An 18,978-nucleotide genomic window follows, 5' to 3' on the forward strand; every position below is an offset into this window, starting at 1 on the left:
CATTTACATTTTTCCATAATAACTCACTGAACGAAATGGAATAAACAACAATATAATAACAATAATGATAATAATAAAAATAGTAATAATCATAATTATTATTCATTTATTTATTATCTTTTGTTCAGTGTGCGGAGTTCGACAACAAATTTTATTCACTCCCATGAATGGGATCGTAGATGTAACACAGTAACAGCCAATCAAAAATGCACGTGAGCTTTCACGCCCCCCTGCCCCCAAAAAAACAAAACGGAAGGAAAACACACACACACACAGTGCAGCATTTTACAATAATACCTACCTATATTTAACCTGTGGATAAAAAAGTCAAGCATGGAGAGTCTTCTGTGGAAATACACAGATACAGTCACTGAATAGAGCTAGCAGCCTCTGAAATATAAACACTCTCACACACTCCGGCCCTCTTCCTGTCTTTGTATTAAACTAGCTAGAGCAGCCAAGGCAATTTTCTTTTTTCTTGACGATTTCATCATGTTGTTTGTGGTTCAATAAAAAAATAATAGAGTACAGTAAATATGGCACTTCAGGACATTGTTCCCTGATAAAAATGGCTAAGGTCCACAGTTTTCCCATGCATCAAGTTGGTTATGTGTGCCAGGGTCAAGCGTCTATGTGCAGCAGGGAGTCGCAGAGTGTATTATTATGCGCTCGATACTTTGGGGGGTGGGTGGACCAAGAACTGTGTGAGGAGCTCCTCAAGAAGCACTACATTCATTTTATGGTGTCCCTGCCTTCTTGGGCTTAGTGGTTGCTTATTCTATCTGCAGTGAGCTGTGTCATGTTTATGAAATCTTCAAATAACTTGAAGCTCCATGGTACTGCCAGTCATGTTTGGTTTTTTCCATGGAAAAGAGAGATGGTGTACTGTATGCCTAACTAAATCTTCACGCCCAGGGAAGTCAGCTAAATAAACTTGAGCTACTAAGCTACAGCAGGCCTGCATGAATAACTTCATTTTAACCATTGTGTGGCTAACGATTGTGGAAACATCTCCCCTCAGAACGAGGCTTTGTGGCCCTACGCCCGGCTGAGGATCGACACATTTCGGCCCGGTTGCAGGAGAACGTTGAGCTGAAGGTGGAGGTGGAGGCCTACCCTCCCCCTCAGGTCAGTTGGAGCAAAGACGGCACTGCCATCAAAGGAGACAAAATCATCATGAACAGACAAGAGCATGAGATCAGGTAGGACCCCAACCATTAAGCAAAGCTCAGACATTTAAGCGATTAGTGCTTGAGCTTCCTCGGAAGAAGAGCCTCCAGAGACAAGCAGTTCTTGTCAGTCATCAGAAGATAAGGCAGAGTGTAACACAATAGTCTTTGATGGTGGGTGGGGCTTACCCCACAACCATAACACAGGAACCATAAATGTCTCTTGGTAATCGCTAAAGCAATTCTATAATTGAAGGTATTTCACATGAAAAAGTCTGAGGTACAGCATATACATTTCTTTTCAATCCAAGACACCTAAATGTTGTTTGAGGGGGAAATTGCTTACAATTAAATGCAACACAGACCATTTACAGCAGGGGTGTCCACACTCGGTCCTCAAGGGCCGGTGTCCTGCCTGTTTTCCATCTATCCCTGCTGCAACGCACCTGTTTCAAAATCATGATCGTTATCAAGCTTCTTCGGAGCTTGCTGATGAGCTGCTCATTTAAATCGGGTATGTTGCAGCAAGGAGAGCTGGAAAATGGGCAGGAAACCGGCCCTTGAGGACCGGAGGTGGACATCCCTGATTTACAGGGATGGGGACCACATCTGATTACTTTAGCCAAGGCACGTATTATTATTACGAGTAGACTATATAAAGATAGTACACAAACCCAAAGCTACTGCAAAGATTATGAGTGTGATGAGCATTGTTCTGGATATTGGATACTGGATGGAAACTCCATACAGGGAGGCCGGGGCCGGGATCGAACCCACAACCTCTGAACTGTGAGGCGGACGTGCTGACCAGTCGGCCACCGTGCCGCCCCTGGCTTCAAACCTTTAAATGTCTTAAAGAAAGAAAGTCATTAAGAAATCACTCATTTTTTAAAAATATATTTGCAAATTTCAAAGTATTTCATTTATGTCTCACAAAGATTTAAAGGTACGGAGCACCTAAGACTTGTACTAGCTGAAACTTGATGTCCACACCTCCCATTCTAACCAGTAGAGAGCACTGCATTACTGTGATTTAGTCAGTGCTTATTTTCATATTTCTTGAGGGTAAAATATTTCACCAGCTTGAGATGCACTCATTGACACTACTGCTCACGTCACACCATCTGTTTCATAACTATTTGGTTAGTTGCTGTTATACAAGAGGGAGAGCTTGGATAAATGCAAATAGAATTTGCAATACTGGCTAATGATCACCAGTTAGGACCCAAAACTCTTACAAAATTGTCCTGTTCCAAATTATTACCTATTACTTTCAGATATGTCAGCATCCTCACGTTGGTGCGGGTGAGGCCGGAGCAGAGGGGCCTCTACACTGCCCAGGTCACCAATGGCGATGACACTAAAGAAGTGACTTTTGACCTGGAAGTTCAAGGTGAGATTCTATGAAAAGGCCATTGGAATCGTCCATTAGATGAGAAGAAGTCTCAAACGATAATGATTGCTTTTATTCAGAGGCGGGCATTTTACTCAATTTTGCTGATCCGTCATTCGTCATTCGTCAGCGGCCTGGGTAGCCGTCCGTCATTTATCAGGCCGTCATTTTTCATGACGAACCGAATTGTAATCGTCAGTTGCTCAGTCCGTCGGTTAAGTTTGTCAGTTAGTCCATCTGAAGTCCATCGGTCCGTCAGTCAGTCCGTCCCACAGCCCACCAAAAAACCTCAGCAAAACAGGCGTCCGACAGTGACACGGTTGGTGATGATGAAAAAAATACCTACATACAATGGAAGCAGTACAGCCAAGAGAAATGCTACAAGCAGTCAAGATTACCGAATCTTTGCCCATGTCTGTGTTTGTATGTAGTTCCCTCTCAGATTAAAGATCTGACTGACCATCACCTTCCTGGGAAGAGACACCTTGTCACCTGTTTAGCTGAGGGGGTCCCGACCCCAATCATACAGTGGTACAGCTGTGGCAGCATGCTCAAGTAAGCCACCAAACGATGACCACTGGGGAGCAAAACAACTGCTTTCTTGTTTTGTTATTTTTTTAATTCAACTCACCTTGTTCCGCAGGTGCGACAACAAGACTACTTTATGGCAACCGTTGGCACCAGAAGCAGAGGTGCTGAGCATCCAGACCAACGTCAGCCACAGCGAGAGCCGTCAGACCAGTCAGGTGTGGAGCCGTCTGACCTTCCACAAGCCGCAGCAGGTCACAGTTCGCTGCGAGACCAGCAACCAGGCGGGGAAGGTGGACAGAAGAGACGTCAAACTGGTGTCCAGCAGTAGGTGTCTTGAACAAGCAAATGATGCAGTGTAGGCTTGTTTTGTATGCTTGATTCCGTAATTTCGACTGGTGGTGTTAGCAAAGACGATGTAGTGGTTAGCATGTCTGCCTCACATTCAGGAGTTACAGGTTCAAATCCCTGCATTACTCAAGGGATCCCTGCCTCTCGCCCAAAATCTGATGGGAAGGGTTGCTTCTGACTTGCCAACATTAAGCCGCATAGTAAATGGGTCAATATTTATAACAATATCGCATGCAAGTGAAATTCACAGGACATAAACACGCACAACATGATTTAAAAAAAAAACAAAACAGTGAGCAACAAATAATTCAGTCATGTAAAGTTGTGGGAACCTGCCGCATTTAAACTTTTGTAATGTTAAAATGACTGCTTTATATGGTCATCAAAACAAGAAATGTGATGCCTTTTCTACAATACTGTACTCTCCTGGAGACTTTGGTCAAAGCAGCTTAGCTTACTTTTCTATAATAGTAATAATAAATCCATAATAAATTCAGGAAAACAAAACATGCTATAAAATGAGGGGGAACTAAACACATATTTGGCAGGTTGTTGCTAAAAGCTTCAATTCTCAAGATTAATTGAGGAAAGGTTTATGTTTTAGCGACATAGTGGGCAGCTTCATCAAATAGTCACACTTGATGTTGCACTTAGTGTCGTAAATATCTGGCACATTAACACTGTACGTCATAATACTTCTTTCTTACACCAACATTCCTTAACTATCCATAATTTCTATAACAGGTGATTTGTTGTGTTCAGAGATGGCAAGTACTTAAGTAGATTCTGTGTAAAAGAACACAAAAAAGGTAGAAGTACTGATTCAACTCCGTTATTGTATGACATTTCTGCATGCTTGTAGAACGACGATGTGCACTAGTAGAACAACTCCATTTTACTTCTGAGGCAAAAGTGTGCACTAGTTGACAACTGCATGCTACCACTCCTATCAGCGACGTTTCAAAATGTTACTAGTTAACATGTAGTGCTTCACTTGTAACATGCAGATGTCAACTAGCGTACAGTGTTGCCTCATGACATGTAATTCTACCACTGCATCATAATCATTCTACTGGAGTATGCATAAACGTCATGCTAGCACAGCCGGACATATGAAGGACGCCCATTTTGTAGGCGATAGACGGGAAACTTTAAAAATAGATGGATTAAGCATAGTCCGAAGCGCTTTTTTTCCATCTATGTAATCGTCTATTTTCGCGGTGATGCTTCCAAGGCTTTTTGACAGCTCTTGGGTTCTAAAAGGAGACGCATTTTGTCCGCTCATACAGTGGTAGATGGTAGTAGTAGTAGTAGAAAAAGAGCACTACTTCAAAACCTCATACTACTAATACTGCTAGTGACATGAAGTCAGAATTTTAGCGCTTCACACTAATACAGATATGAACTACTGCACAGTTTTGCCTCAATACTGTATGTAGTTGTTCTACTAGTTCTACTTGTCCTTTTTGTTCTATTAGTGTGCAGAAATGTCTTTTAGTTGTGGAAAAACGTCAATGTGAGAGTGAATCTTCCACTGCGCCGCAGTCATTCTAGTGCGCAGAAATGTCCAGAGCTGGGCATTCCACCTATCTGACGGACGCCCATTTTGTAGGCGATAAACGATAGACGGGAAACTTAAATAAATAGTCGGACTAAGCATAGTTGGAAGCCCATTTATTTCCATCTATGTAATCATCCATTCCCAAAACTTGACTGGTGTACAACAGTATGCACATAGTACTACTAGCAACATTTTAGAATTCTTCCAGTTGAAGTCTAGCAATTCCATAGTCGCGTGTACATGTCAACTAGTACTAGTAGCATGTAGTTGTTCTACTAACTAGTGTGACCTTGTCATTTTTCTAGTGTGCAGAAATGATTACCAGTAGTGGAAGGCCATGGTGGACAAAACATCACTAGTAGTAGGCCAATAACCTAGTCATTCTTGGAGTTGTTCTACTTGTGTGCTAAATTGTCTTATGGATGAAGTCAAGGGGCGTACTAGTACATGGACAATTCAGCGTACTCGCGGGCTATGGAATAAATGTTGAAACGACTTTCCATACAGGAGCTTGTGTTCATGTTGTGTGTTCATTGTGTGTGGCAGCACTCTTCTCCCAGGTGGCGGTATTGGCAGCAGTACTCGCCTTAGTGGTCATCATCATCCTGTCCATCATCATCCTCATCGCCATGTGGAGGAAGGTGAGGCGCAAACTCAAGGCACATCCTGTTGCCGGTGTCACATGTCACACGGCTGTTTGTGCACGTGTTTGTGTGTGGGCAGAAACCCCGTTACGAGATCCGCTGGAAGGTGATCGAGTCTGTGAGCCAGGACGGTCATGAGTACATCTACGTGGACCCCATCCACTTGCCCTATGACCTCACCTGGGAGATGCCCAGAGACAACCTGGTGCTGGGTGAGTCCTCTCCGCACAGAGGCTGGTTGTGTGATATCAGCTTTTACTTATAAACTACACTTGAATATGATGCGTTATAAATGAAATGTGTTATTATATGACATCAATATTCATGATGAATCACTCTATCATTTTTTACAGACATCATTTAGTTAGGACTTCAATTGAAAGTGTGTCCAAATCCAATAAAAGGTGTGTTTAATTGTAGCTAAAATGAGCTGGGAATAACTTCAGGAACTACGCTGCTTTATTTTCAATTAATTAACAAATACACACATTTTTTTACAACCATCCATCACAAAAACAAAATAAGTATAAAAAAACACTTCTAGAAATTATAGTAATAATATGTGTCTTCATATGAAAATATGACAACATTATATGGCAGGGGTCTTCAGTCCTGTTTCTCGAGGTCCACTGTCCTGCCTTTTTTCCATCCCTCCCTGCTGCAACCTGCCTGATTCAAATGATCAGGATTGTTACCCAGCGTCTGCAGACCTTGCTGATTATCTGATCATTTGAATCAGATGTGTTGCAGAAGGGAGAGATGGAAAACAGGCAGGACGGCGGAACTTGCGGAACAGTATTAAAGACCCCTGATATAAAGCATATTCATCATTTTGGCAAATTGTTCTTAAAATGTATCTCTAATATTATATGTAGAAATAATAATACTAATAATAATAATACTAATAATAATAATAATAATAATAATAATAATAATAATAATAATAATAATAATAAAACGTTTCCAATAATAATGCTTGGTACATTAAATGGACACTCTAAATTCAGGATGTCCCCCGCCTACTGCCCAAAGACAGCTGGGATAGGCTTCAGCGCACCCGCGACCCGAGTGGGGATAAGCAGTTAGGATAATGGATGGATGGATGGATGGATGGATGAACGGACTACAGTGCATGGACTATATTTCAGATTCAGTGTACTTTATATTCCATGTATGCTAAGTATATATTATGTACTGATAACGATTTGTTATATACCAGTAGGCCTATAATACGTATACAATACATTTTGCCAACACTTTTTATACATTAGTGTCTGTAGATTTGTCGTCATTTCACAAGACTATTATTGTACATGGCCTCCATTTCAAGTTCAGTGTTGGTTGTAGCGAAACTTTCTTTTTGTTTCAGGTCGCACTCTTGGATCGGGAGCTTTTGGCAGGGTGGTCGAAGCCACTGCGTATGGTCTGGCTCATTCCCAGTCCAGCACCAAGGTGGCCGTGAAAATGCTGAAATGTAAGACACGCAGCGGAAAATATCATGCGCACATTGTATGGGGCGGCGGCGGACTTGTCCCGTAGAGCGGCAGCTCTCGACTGAGCTTTAGTTTGCTTGCTAGCCCACTTTGACGTTCAGCCAACAAGCCGCTGAGCCATTGCTCTTTTGACTGTGCTGTTCCAAAATCTGAAGCTGAATGTCACTCATTTTCTACCTTCATCCAGCAACAGCCAGAAGGAGCGAGACTCAAGCCCTGATGTCAGAGCTGAAGATTATGAGCCACCTGGGTCCTCATCTCAACGTTGTCAACTTACTGGGAGCCTGTACCAAGCATGGTGGGCATCGTGATGAACATCTATGCCAGGGAGGGGCACCTTAAATGCTGGAGATGCCACAATTTCATCAGTGCTAGTCTACTCTATCATTCCCAATCCGCCAAAAATTAGTAGGCCTACTTGCGTTGTAGTATACAGTACAGAGCAGTATAAAACCCAGTACAGCGCAACTAGGAGATGTCTGTCATCTAGTGATCGGTGAAATCGGTAAAATTTACAACTACAGTTGGCACATGCAAATTCGCAATTCAGCACACGCAGATTCTCATATTTGCAGATGTTTTTCTTTTTTTAAAACATTTTTATTTCATATTGTGGATTTTTATGTTGTTTCCGGAAACATTTCCCTCATTTTTTGTGGAAAGGGCATATTTAATGTTTATCTGCGTTTTTTTCAATAATTTTTGGAGGTTTGTGAAAAGTTGCCTGTTGCCTATTCCTGATATATGCTGTACCTACCCTTGGGCTAAATGATTGCAAGTGAGATTTAATATGTAATCTTTTTTTCAAGGTCCTCGCTCTGTGTAATTTTGAACTAACACAAGCAAAAAAATAATCTGTATTTCAATGAACATGATATACATGTTTTGGTTTGATAGGTTACGCTTACATTAAAATAAAGAAAAATGAACCGCAAATTAATGTTAAATTTGAAACATCTACTTCAATTAGGGCTGTTAAACATTTCTACTGCATGCGGACTACACTTCTTAAGCACTAAACATATCGAAAAACGATGTAAATAAATGAACCGAATATTTAAATTGCAGCCATTGCAATTGGAAAATTGCATTTTACTACAGTGCGATAACTATTTGAAATGGATTAATCGATAAGTCCTAAAATACACCACAAAAATTACATACAGGAAGACCTTATTTCTTCTTCCCCGCACCAAAAAGAAAAAGAAAAAAAAGCATTCTTGCCATCTTGCATCATCCTCCACGAACCAGAAGGTGGCCTGCTGGTTAGCAAACAGACAAACAAACACAAGTGCTCCATGAATTTCTACTTTTTTTAAAGCAATTTGTTTTGCCATTCAGACGCAGAATCAAATTTGGTACGGTGCATTGTCGTACATCATTCCTCAAACGAGGAAATGCTTGCTAAGAAAATAGCTTATGATTGTGGTTCAACCCGAGTTACTTAAAATTCAAATGGCACTTTGAGAAGTGAAGACCTCCTCCAGAAATTAAATTTGGAATAAAATCTGTGCCTTCATCTCAGTTTCTAACTTTTACTTTCAAAATATACCCTTAGGTTTATGAAAATTGTAAGAAATGTATTTCCACATTTCTGCTCACAATTAACTTGGCAGAAATGTTTTGGGATTTAATAACTCAAAACATAAAGTCAGTTAAGTTCATGGTTCATGGTTCTCCCATTTAAAAGAAAAAACAAGGAAAATGATCAACAAGTTCAATTTGTGAAGAACTGAGACAGCATTGAACCAGACTGCTCGCTTGTCAAATCCTTTCGCAAAGTCCTGCCCTTTTCCCTCATGTGATGGAACAGCGTTTGTTTTATTTGGACATCAGCTCCTAGTGGAGGCTGAGTTCAAATTTCACGCGAAGGGATGAAAAATTGAGGCTTCATCTCATGGTGCATGCATTTGATCCTAAATGTAATTACACTGGCTTTCAGTCAAAAATTACTTTTGAATTACAATTCTTGATGCAAACAATATTTGACATTTGTATTATTTTTTCTTTAAAAAAAATCAGTAGAACATATATTGCATATCACGAAACATTTAGCTTGACTGTCTTTGGGATTTCCCAGACCCAAATGAGAAATGCAGTTTCCACGTGCGACTTAAATTTACAAAATAGATGATCAACAAATACATGTAAAATGAAAATAAAGGGAAGGTTGCTCTATTACCAAGGTATTAAAATCATGAATGCCATACACAACAGGGTGTAGTTTAGTTTAATGCTTTTAATGCTTTATTTGTTAAATAATTGATCATTTTTTTGTGTATAATCCTTTCTGACGTAGTCATCGTCCATAGACATCTGATGTGGTCTTTTCCTTCACCTCTTTGATCGACCAATCAGGTCCTCTGTACCTGGTGACTGAGTACTGTCGCTATGGCGACTTGGTGGACTACCTACACAGAAATAAGCACAACTTCTTGCAGTATTTTGCCGAGAAGAACCAAGATGAAGACTACCTGATCTCGAGGGGAAGTAGTCCGCTCAGTCAAGGGAAAGGGTGAGAAAGAAACTTTTCATTGATCTTTTCCGTAAAACAATACGTGCGGGGGTATTAGAACTCGATCGTGTCATTCCATCCCCGCAGCTACGTGTCATTTGGAAGCGAGAGCGACGGAGGCTACATGGACATGAGCAAAGACGAGCCCTCCATCTACGTTCCCATGCAGGAGCAGATGGACTCCATCAAGTACGCCGACATCCAGCCGTCCCCGTATGAGTCGAATTACCAGCAGGACCTCTACCAGGAACAAGGTCTGACCGGAGACACGTGTGTCTTCTATCTTCTGTTGACAAGAATTCCTTTTCACTACTTTGCGCCATGTGTTGTGCAGACGACCACAAATGGAGGCATGCACAGATGAAGGACATATGTTTGAGGCATAATTGGTCGGGGTTTTACATAATAGTGCCGTTTTTATTTACTTTTGAAAATTCAGTTCGTTTTAAGCGGTTTTCAGAGCAAGTTTGTTCGTTTTAATTAGCTTTTATTTTTCGAAAATACTTAGTTTTGGTTTCGTTTTTATTAGCTTTGGTATTAGTTTTATTTTTTTTATTGTTATAAATGAAGTCTTTTTGGAGATTGAATATTAAAAACAAAGGTCACTAATTATTGCGCATTAAAGAAAAGTGAAGTACAATTTCCAAACGACTGTTCGACGTTCTTTCTTCTGTATGGCCGTACAGTAATACCGAATAAATACATTTGAAATAACCCCTGAAAATGTATTAATTGACAATGATGAAAACCAATGACATTTTCACAATAATTATAGTTGCTTTGAATTCATTTTACGAACGTAAAATGCAGTTTCGCTTTATCGTTTTTTTTAAAGAAGTCACGTTTTTATTTTATTAATGCAAATGTTTCTTCAATTTTAGTCATAATTAAGTGATATTTCAAGTTCTTTTGTTGCGACAATTGTCACAAATAAGAAGACAAGATGAACATCATTGGATTATTTAGACGTAATTATTTCGTTAGTTTTCGTCATCTATAACAATCTTGCTATGAGGGATTATCTTTCACATGCACACTGAAACGTGCTCATCCAAAGTACTGAAACACTCTCACACTTAATGCTGAAATGCTCTTAACCATGCTGATTTCCTCCCACACAAATGAATGCAAGGCTCTCTCTCACACACTACTGATTTTTGCCCGCTCACACACACAACAGAAACCTTCGCAAACGCTACTGAAATGCTCTTACATGCTACTGTTTTTTTTCACCACTGAAGCAGTCTCACAAGCACAAATAAAACACTCTCATAGACACTATTTTCATTAGCTTACATACACTACTGAAACACTATCATATACACAATACTGAAATGCTCTGCCAGCCACTCCTGAAATACTCTGACACACTAATGATTTTTTTCACTCATGCACGCTATTGAAACACTCTCATAAAAACAAATAACGCTCTCCCATGCACTACTGATGTTTTTCACTCACATACGCTACTGAAATGCTAACAAACACTATTGAAATGCTTACACAATAGTGAAACACTCTCACATTAACTACTGACACACTCATATCCACTACTGAAACTCTCTCGTAACTACTGAACCACTGTAACTCACACACACACACACATACACACACACACATACACACGTTAATGAAATGCTCTCACATCCGACTGAAATGCTCACACACTCTTGAGATGCGCTCTCTCTCTCTCTCTCTCTCTCTCTCTCTCTCTCTCTTACGAACACCCACACACACCCACCAACACACACACTACTGAAACACTCACACGCAATATGAAATGCTCTTCGACGCTAGTAAAATGCTCTCTCACTGAATATTGACACATGCAGTCACGGGACTGCTGCACTTCCTGCAAGTTTATCCGCTCACCTTCTCCTATGATCGATCTCATCTTGTTTAGTTGGCGGAAGACTGGACCTGGTAATCAGTGACTCATCCACACTCACCTATGATGACCTGCTGGGTTTCAGCTTCCAAGTGGCAAAGGGCATGGAGTTCCTGGCCTCCAAGAATGTACGACATTGACAAAAATACTTACCTAGACACCAATGATTAGGACTTGCGAGTCCAAGTTTGGTTTGAAGAATCAAAGGCTGATGAATGTTGCTAGCATTGGTTCATTTTGTTTTATTGTTTTTTTTTTTTTTGTTTTTTTTTTGGGGGGGGGTGGTATTCCACCCATGCAGTGTGTTCATCGTGACCTCGCCGCCAGGAATGTGTTGATCTGTGAGGGTAAATTGGTGAAGATCTGTGACTTTGGACTGGCCAGAGACATCATGCACGACTCCAACTACATCTCTAAAGGCAGCGTGAGTAGAAAACAGATGAACAAATGCAATGTGTGCGCGTGTGTACGTGGGTGTGTGTATATATATATATATATATATATATATATATATATATATATATATATATATATATATATATATATATATATATATATATATATATATATATATATATATATATATATATATATGTATGAGAAATCTGAACAACATCAGTCATCTTCTTGGTCACTTTATCACATAGATCTTATGTGTTATCTACGGTTTACCCTCATTACTGGAATGAGGGAGGTTCTCGCAGCCCCTGTAATGCTGAGGGGTCTATAGTGGCACATGATCGCATAATACATTTCCGGAACATTTTAAAGATTCTCTCTTTGATTGAGATCTGGTGACTGCTAAGGCTGTTTGTGTACAGTCAAATCATTGTCATGTTTAAGAAACCATTTTATTTGTGATTTGTGACAGTGTGCAATATTTTACAGGAAGTAGCATGTCGGGAAGCATGTTCTTAAATTCATGTATTCCAAAATTGCTGGGTACATTGTATTTATTTTTAAAAAACTCCGCTGATATTAAGGGGCCCTAAAGCATGATGAGAAAGTGTCCGCATCATGACACGATACAAGGCAGAAAGGATACGTATTTTCATGTTTTCGGCCATACAACCAATGTTCTGTTGTCCAATTTTGGAAATCTTGTGCCAAATTAAAATAGTAGGCTACATTTCCCTTTCACGGACGCCAGGAGAGACACCCTGTGTGATTATCTGCTTTTTTGCAAGGCATGTTCTATACAGAATGAAAGGTACCTTCATAGATGTTCTTCTGCACACCTCAATTGCAATGAGTGGTCTTTTGAGTACAATATTCTCTAACGTCACCATACCAACTATCCAGACGCCAGTAAGCCTACCACATCCAAAGTCCCTTAAGTAACCTTTATTACGACTCTGATGCACTATAGCCTATTTATGACATACTACAAGTTTAAATAAAATCTCAAGAAACATTGTGACTATTACGTGCAGTGGTGGTCAAATAAAGTTATTCAATCAGTGTATTATTAGTAACGCTTATGTGCTTGCTAACTGCTTGTTGCTTGGCCTTTTTTAACATAATTAAGTGTCCTTGAATCACCATCAAAACAAATAGTTGCTGAGTAACAGTGTGGGGACCGAAATAACTTCCATTTTGTAACACTGTTTTATTGATGTAATTTATTTTAATCCATTTAGACATTCTTGCCCCTCAAGTGGATGGCCCCAGAAAGTATTTTCCACAATCTCTACACAACCTTGAGCGATGTGTGGTCCTACGGAATTCTTCTCTGGGAAATTTTCACACTGGGTAAGTCGAAACACACATTCTTCACGCTAAACCAATCATGAGAGGGATTTATTTGGTGATAGCTAAATAAGGGAGCAACTTGTACTGTAAATTTTGAACAAACAGCACTGGTCTGCTCTAATTTCTTCCATTTTTCTCCACAAGAGGCAATAGTGAATCAATTAAAGGGCATAGAATCCATTTAATTCATGTCAGGTATTTTCAGTGGTGCCACAGTTACCTTGAAAAAGTAATATGATTACTGATGACATGATCTCTCTTTTAAAAAGTAACTTTGTTACTTTACTGATTACTTAGTTTTAAAAGTAAATAGGTTAGATTACCAGTTACTTTAGTAATCACATTCAGCATATGCTTAAGGCACAACACAGCATGTTATCAGACACTGCTACTCATGGACATACATCGTAGCACTCGCTCAGCTAGCATGCTAACGTAGCCCCATACAGTAAGGTACGACATGGCCTTAACTTCCCCAAATTAATTGTACACACCTGAAATGGTGACATGACCTTACTTCCCATGGACACACACTCTGGGAGAAGATAACTATCTTCGGTAATATGTGGAATATTGCTAGCTCTGTCACTGAAATAACTGCGTCACTCTCAATATCATAATTTATCATAATTTAGCGATTTCCAACTGCTTTTTCTTTCCTGCTCGTTCTAGCGTGACGTCATTCAAGCTATGGTAGACCAATGAAAATAGCACCATCAATATTCGCCATGCTGGAAAAAAATAAAGAAATTAGAGGGTTTTTTTTGCACGCAGTAAATCAAACTAATCATTATTGTTTGCTTGTTGGTTGTTTTTCCCAGTACAGTAGTATTAGAATTGTGTGTACCTTACCTGTCCGAACATGTTGTATTTGTGTTGTACTTTATTTTATTTTCATAAACTTTGCTCAGTGAAACATTCTGCTTCAGATGTAACGCACAATGACTAGGAAACGGAACTTCAATCTGGCTCTTGGTTGGGAAATGGTTACACATCACAGCACAAGGTGTCAGACTCGGGTCATCAAGGGCCACTATCAAGTCAAGTCAAGTCAAATTTATTTATATAGCCCTTAATCACAGGAAAGTCTCAAAGGGCTTCACACATGCACCATGATCAGGCTGCAATGGATGCCGAGTGGGCAACATTGAACACACATTATAGTACTATACAGTGTTTGTTAAAGTGATGTGAAAGTTAATCAAATGAAGTGCTGCAGGAAGCATCCTGCATGTTTGAAGTTTCCTTCCTCCAACACACCTGATACCTACGATCAGGATTGTTATCAGGCTTCTGCAGAGCTTGCTGATGATGTGTAAGCATTGATGAAAAAAAGTACGGTAGCCATTTTAGAGTCACGCTCTGCCAAGTAACATTAGAATCACTGGGTATTCAGTAACATAAATCAAATGCCACAAAGACATAGAGCCACTCACTGTAACAAGAGCCAAAATGAAAACTGGACTAAAAATCTGACCCTACAAAATACTGTAATAATCTGTCATGTTTATTATTGCTATTGTAGCTTGCAGTGATATTTAATATACAGTAATAGAAATGACTCTCAAAATGACACGCAGGAGCTCTATACTGCAACAACGACAAAAAATGAACATATTTTTGAAAGAATCCAGTCATCAACACAGACAATGAAAGTTCAGGCAGACTACAAACATTACAAAGCATACAGGTACTGTCTGCGATCCTAAAAGGAGAGCAATGAGGCCAAATGCCGTTGTAATTATTTCCCCCTTTTTTTCAAGGCAAAGTCATATGAGATCCCATTAGTTAGACTTTAAAATTAGCACACACTTGCATTGGATATGGTCAGCTTATTTTTATTTACTTTTTTATAATCAGCTTTTTGCATGACTTTTGGAAATAAGCGTTAAATAAATTAGACAGTTTATAGATTTGTTTATAGCATGTGAAGACTAAGATCCCCGGGGCATTAAAAATAAACTGAGCCTCTGTGACTTAGTAACCCAACATTGTTTTTTCCCCCCTTTCTTCAAATCAATTAAACTCTGATTTCTGGAAAGAAATGACCACTATTCTTGATATTCAACATCCCCCTCAGTGTCAAAGTTGTTTGTGAATTTGTTGCTGTTTATTTGAGACTATCCAGGTCGTCATTTCATCAGCAATTTGCACACTTTCCACAGGAGGAACCCCATACCCTGACCTGCCTATGAATGAGATGTTCTACAGCGCCCTGAAGAGAGGCTACAGAATGGCCAAACCTGCACACGCCTCTGACGAAGTGTAAGTTGTACTGCTGCGTCACGATCCTAGGCTATCGTTATGCAAAAAATGTAGAAAAAGAAGAATAATGCGCAAGGCTTTGTTTGCATTTCAGCTATGAGATCATGAAAAAGTGCTGGGATGAGAAGTTTGAGAAGAGACCCGAGTTCTCCTTCCTCGTTCACAGTATGGGCAACCTGCTGACTGAAAGCTATAAAAAGGTATTGGATTACATACTTCATGTTGCCTCTTGTGATCTTGAACTGTTTACTACGATTAGTAGCTTTCATATTTATATCCAAGTAGCTTCTCTGAAAAGCTGAAATGGAGGCTCAGTAATTATACATAATGCTACATTTACTCCATTAACGTTTATTCTTTATAGTGTAAATACGATCGAACACAATCAATTCTGGGACTTTCTGGTCGACACTTGTTCCAATTTGTACATACAAATACAAATGCTCAAATACTATACATTCATCAACAAGGTTATGTATAAATATGAACACACATAGTAGGCCTGTCACGATTTTCAGGATGATAAACTTTCCCAGTAAAAACAATAGTATCATTTGTTTTTGTCTTTTTATGCCACTCTTATAGGGAGGATCATAGATAGATACATACGTCACTTTTAAAAGCAATTATCTTTCAATTGTCAAGAATATTGAACATTTGCATTGAAATATGCAACAATGAAATATCTTAGATGAAAAATACGAATAAGGACAGAAACGGCCGTGCTGCACTGGCAACATTACTAGGCCGAGTAAGAATGTATGGAAAGCTGTTTGAGCATTTATTCAATATCCTTGACATCCAGCTTTAGTTCCATGTACTAGAATACTCTTTGCCCTCACTAGAAAGAAGACTAATAAAATGACTGTCTTACGAGTAGTAGGCTATGCACTATTTGACGGGTGTGTGCTTCCCGTATTACTAGTTAGTGTGTCACTTGTAGTACTTTTAGCATGCTGATGACAACTAGTGAACAGTTTTTCTTTATTAGTAACTAGTCCTACTAATATACCGTAGCCCAGGTTGCCTAACTAGTGTGTAAAACTGTTACCTGGTCGTAGGATAGTCATTCTTCTAGTGCACTGAATTAGTCTTACTAGGGGGCACAATGAGTGGACTAGTTTCGAAACTAGATATCAACAAAATGCTCAGACGGCTTTCCTTAGTTCACAACCCAGGTTTAATTGCATACCGGTTGGCCAAAATTCAATTAATTTACCATGCATGTTTTTGGAATGTGGGAGGAAACCGGATCACCCGGAGAAAACCCACACAAGCACGGGAAGAACATGCAAATTCCACACAGGAAGGCCAGGGCCAGAATCAAACCTACGACCTCTGCACTGCGAAGCGGACATGCTAACCAGTCGACAAACACGCCACCCCATAAATATTTTTTCCCCAAATTGCATCGGTTGAAAATTGCCTTCTGCTACATTGCAATGTCAATAAGAATTTGATGAATTGTTCAGTTCTAATGTAAAGGATATTGAGTAAAATGCACAAAGCACTTTCCATAAACACAACGGCATGTGCATTAAAATGGATCTATATGCCAAAGGTCAGTGAATGCATCATCGTTTTAAGGAGCTAATCAATCAATGGGGTCTTTTCAACAGAGATACAGCCAAGTCAGTGACAACTTCCTGAAGAGTGACCACCCAGCTGTGGCCCGCACAAAGCCACGCCTCACCTCCCGGTTCCCTGAAGCCAACTCAACGTTCGGCACCCCCTCCGCCGTCGCCTCCTCCATCCCGCCGGGAGCTCACGGTCAGCGCTCAAGCCCGCCTCCCTCGCAGGAGGTCGTGCCTTCGTACAACGACTACATCATACCCATCCCGGACCCCAAGCCGGAGGACGCGTTCACTGGCACGGAGTCGGAAAGCCGCGCGAGGTAGCCGACCGGTGACGTTAAGATGCTGCCTGCACATGTGCACCAAATGCTGCGTTTCTGTTTCTCGCAATCAAACACCCACACATCCAGATGTGAGGCTGAGACAATAGTAGAATTGTGCATGTTGAAAGTCACTTTTATCACATAGATGAACATGAAGCCAAGTGCGATAGGCCTTGCTGGCCAAATAAATTATTGAGCTTTTCAGGGGGCTGTTAAATGTTTTTATTAGATTAACCCTGCAGAGAAAAGCCAGTCAAAAGAGGAGGGCGTGGGGGAATGTACAACCATGACATAATCCACAAATCATAGCGCTGTCTCCCAAATCTAATTTTCAACTTTTACACTTACTTTGTCTTATTCATGTCTACTCTTTATCATGCTCATGAATTAGACTGGAGTCTCTGAACAGACTGTCAATCAAGCGACTACAGGGAAGATGTCTCATATTTGGAAACAACAACATTTGAGAACACGGGCTTTTGGTTTTATGACCCTCTCACCTCTGCTGTTGGTGGAGGTCCTCCAGAAAAAAAAAACATTGTAAATGTATTTATGTGATTGTGATCAAAACATAAACAACATGGAACACAGGTGTCAAACTTGAGGCCTGGGGGCCAGTTCTGTCTTAATCGCATCCCTTTATGTGCCCTGCGAAAGTAAATAGCAGAGCTGGGCACTTGACCGTTTTTTGCCGGTCCGTCCTCCGTCCACAACCTAGGTACTTTCATCCTCGTCCCTCCGTCCTTGTTCATAAAATGTATCGTCCTCTGACCCCATCCGTCCTCATCCTTTTAAAGCGGTCCCGTCCTTACCCCCCCCAAAAAAACAAAAAGCGTCCATGCATGACGCCGCGGGAGAGATGCTAACGGCAGGGGTTTGTTTAAAGCTCGTTAGCTGGCTGATTTACAATTCAAATCCACTCACCTTATGGGCACCCATTTCTGGGTTAACGGTTCGACGAACCGCTTGCCACCACACGTTGTATGTGTGTAAGGAGACTGAGTGAGTGAGTCGAGTTGTAATGTAAGTGCTTTATTTCACAGCGGTCATTGTTTATATGTCAATGCAGCGGACGTGAGAGAGGTTAGCCTCTGAACGAATGCGCGGAGACGCCTGGTCCAGGGAGCGCTTCCATTGGTCAGCCCTTCGGGTTGCTGATTGGCTCGCTGGTTTCCCCTCCAGCAGTTTCGGTGCTGCTACATTTGTGCACTTGTCCCACGCATAGGCCAGCTTGTCTTATGCTGCATTCACACCAAATTCGTTGAGGTTGTTTCTGGCGGCGCGATTCAATTGAAGTCAATGTAGTTAGCGCGGACAGACACGATTCCGTATGGGGCGGCGCGGATGATGCGTTTGGAGCGGTGGGACGCAGAGCGAAGAGCCGAAAATCCGCCCATTCATCTGTTCAGCGCAGCTAAAACAAAGGAAATGTTTTCCCTCTTTGCCTTGCGGCAGCCAGTCGGCATCGGGGAGTACAATGTCACACACAGCGACCTGAACACTCGGCGGGTCTTGTGTGGAG

The 18,978-nt window shown here is 40.6% G+C and overlaps 1 protein-coding gene across 2 annotated transcripts in view; it reads left to right on the top strand.

The window, feature by feature from the left end:
- Nucleotides 1-18,978, top strand: part of pdgfrb (platelet-derived growth factor receptor, beta polypeptide) — a 36,972-nt gene that overhangs the window by 14,956 nt on the left and 3,038 nt on the right. For both annotated transcript variants that reach the window (XM_086023687.1, XM_086023686.1), the window contains 16 exons: nt 1,022-1,202; nt 2,447-2,562; nt 2,994-3,117; nt 3,206-3,417; nt 5,549-5,643; nt 5,726-5,858; nt 7,016-7,120; nt 7,327-7,437; nt 9,498-9,654; nt 9,742-9,908; nt 11,558-11,670; nt 11,844-11,966; nt 13,183-13,294; nt 15,460-15,559; nt 15,654-15,759; nt 17,179-17,453. In XM_086023687.1, the coding sequence (XP_085879813.1) occupies nt 1,022-1,202; nt 2,447-2,562; nt 2,994-3,117; nt 3,206-3,417; nt 5,549-5,643; nt 5,726-5,858; nt 7,016-7,120; nt 7,327-7,437; nt 9,498-9,654; nt 9,742-9,908; nt 11,558-11,670; nt 11,844-11,966; nt 13,183-13,294; nt 15,460-15,559; nt 15,654-15,759; nt 17,179-17,453 (2,230 nt within the window). The remainder of the gene's footprint in view (nt 1-1,021; nt 1,203-2,446; nt 2,563-2,993; nt 3,118-3,205; nt 3,418-5,548; nt 5,644-5,725; nt 5,859-7,015; nt 7,121-7,326; nt 7,438-9,497; nt 9,655-9,741; nt 9,909-11,557; nt 11,671-11,843; nt 11,967-13,182; nt 13,295-15,459; nt 15,560-15,653; nt 15,760-17,178; nt 17,454-18,978) is intronic.

Source organism: Filicampus tigris, chromosome 2 (assembly GCF_054856515.1).
Source record: "Filicampus tigris isolate MCC_2025a chromosome 2, RoL_Ftig_1.0, whole genome shotgun sequence".
Classification (NCBI taxonomy): domain Eukaryota; kingdom Metazoa; phylum Chordata; class Actinopteri; order Syngnathiformes; family Syngnathidae; genus Filicampus; species Filicampus tigris.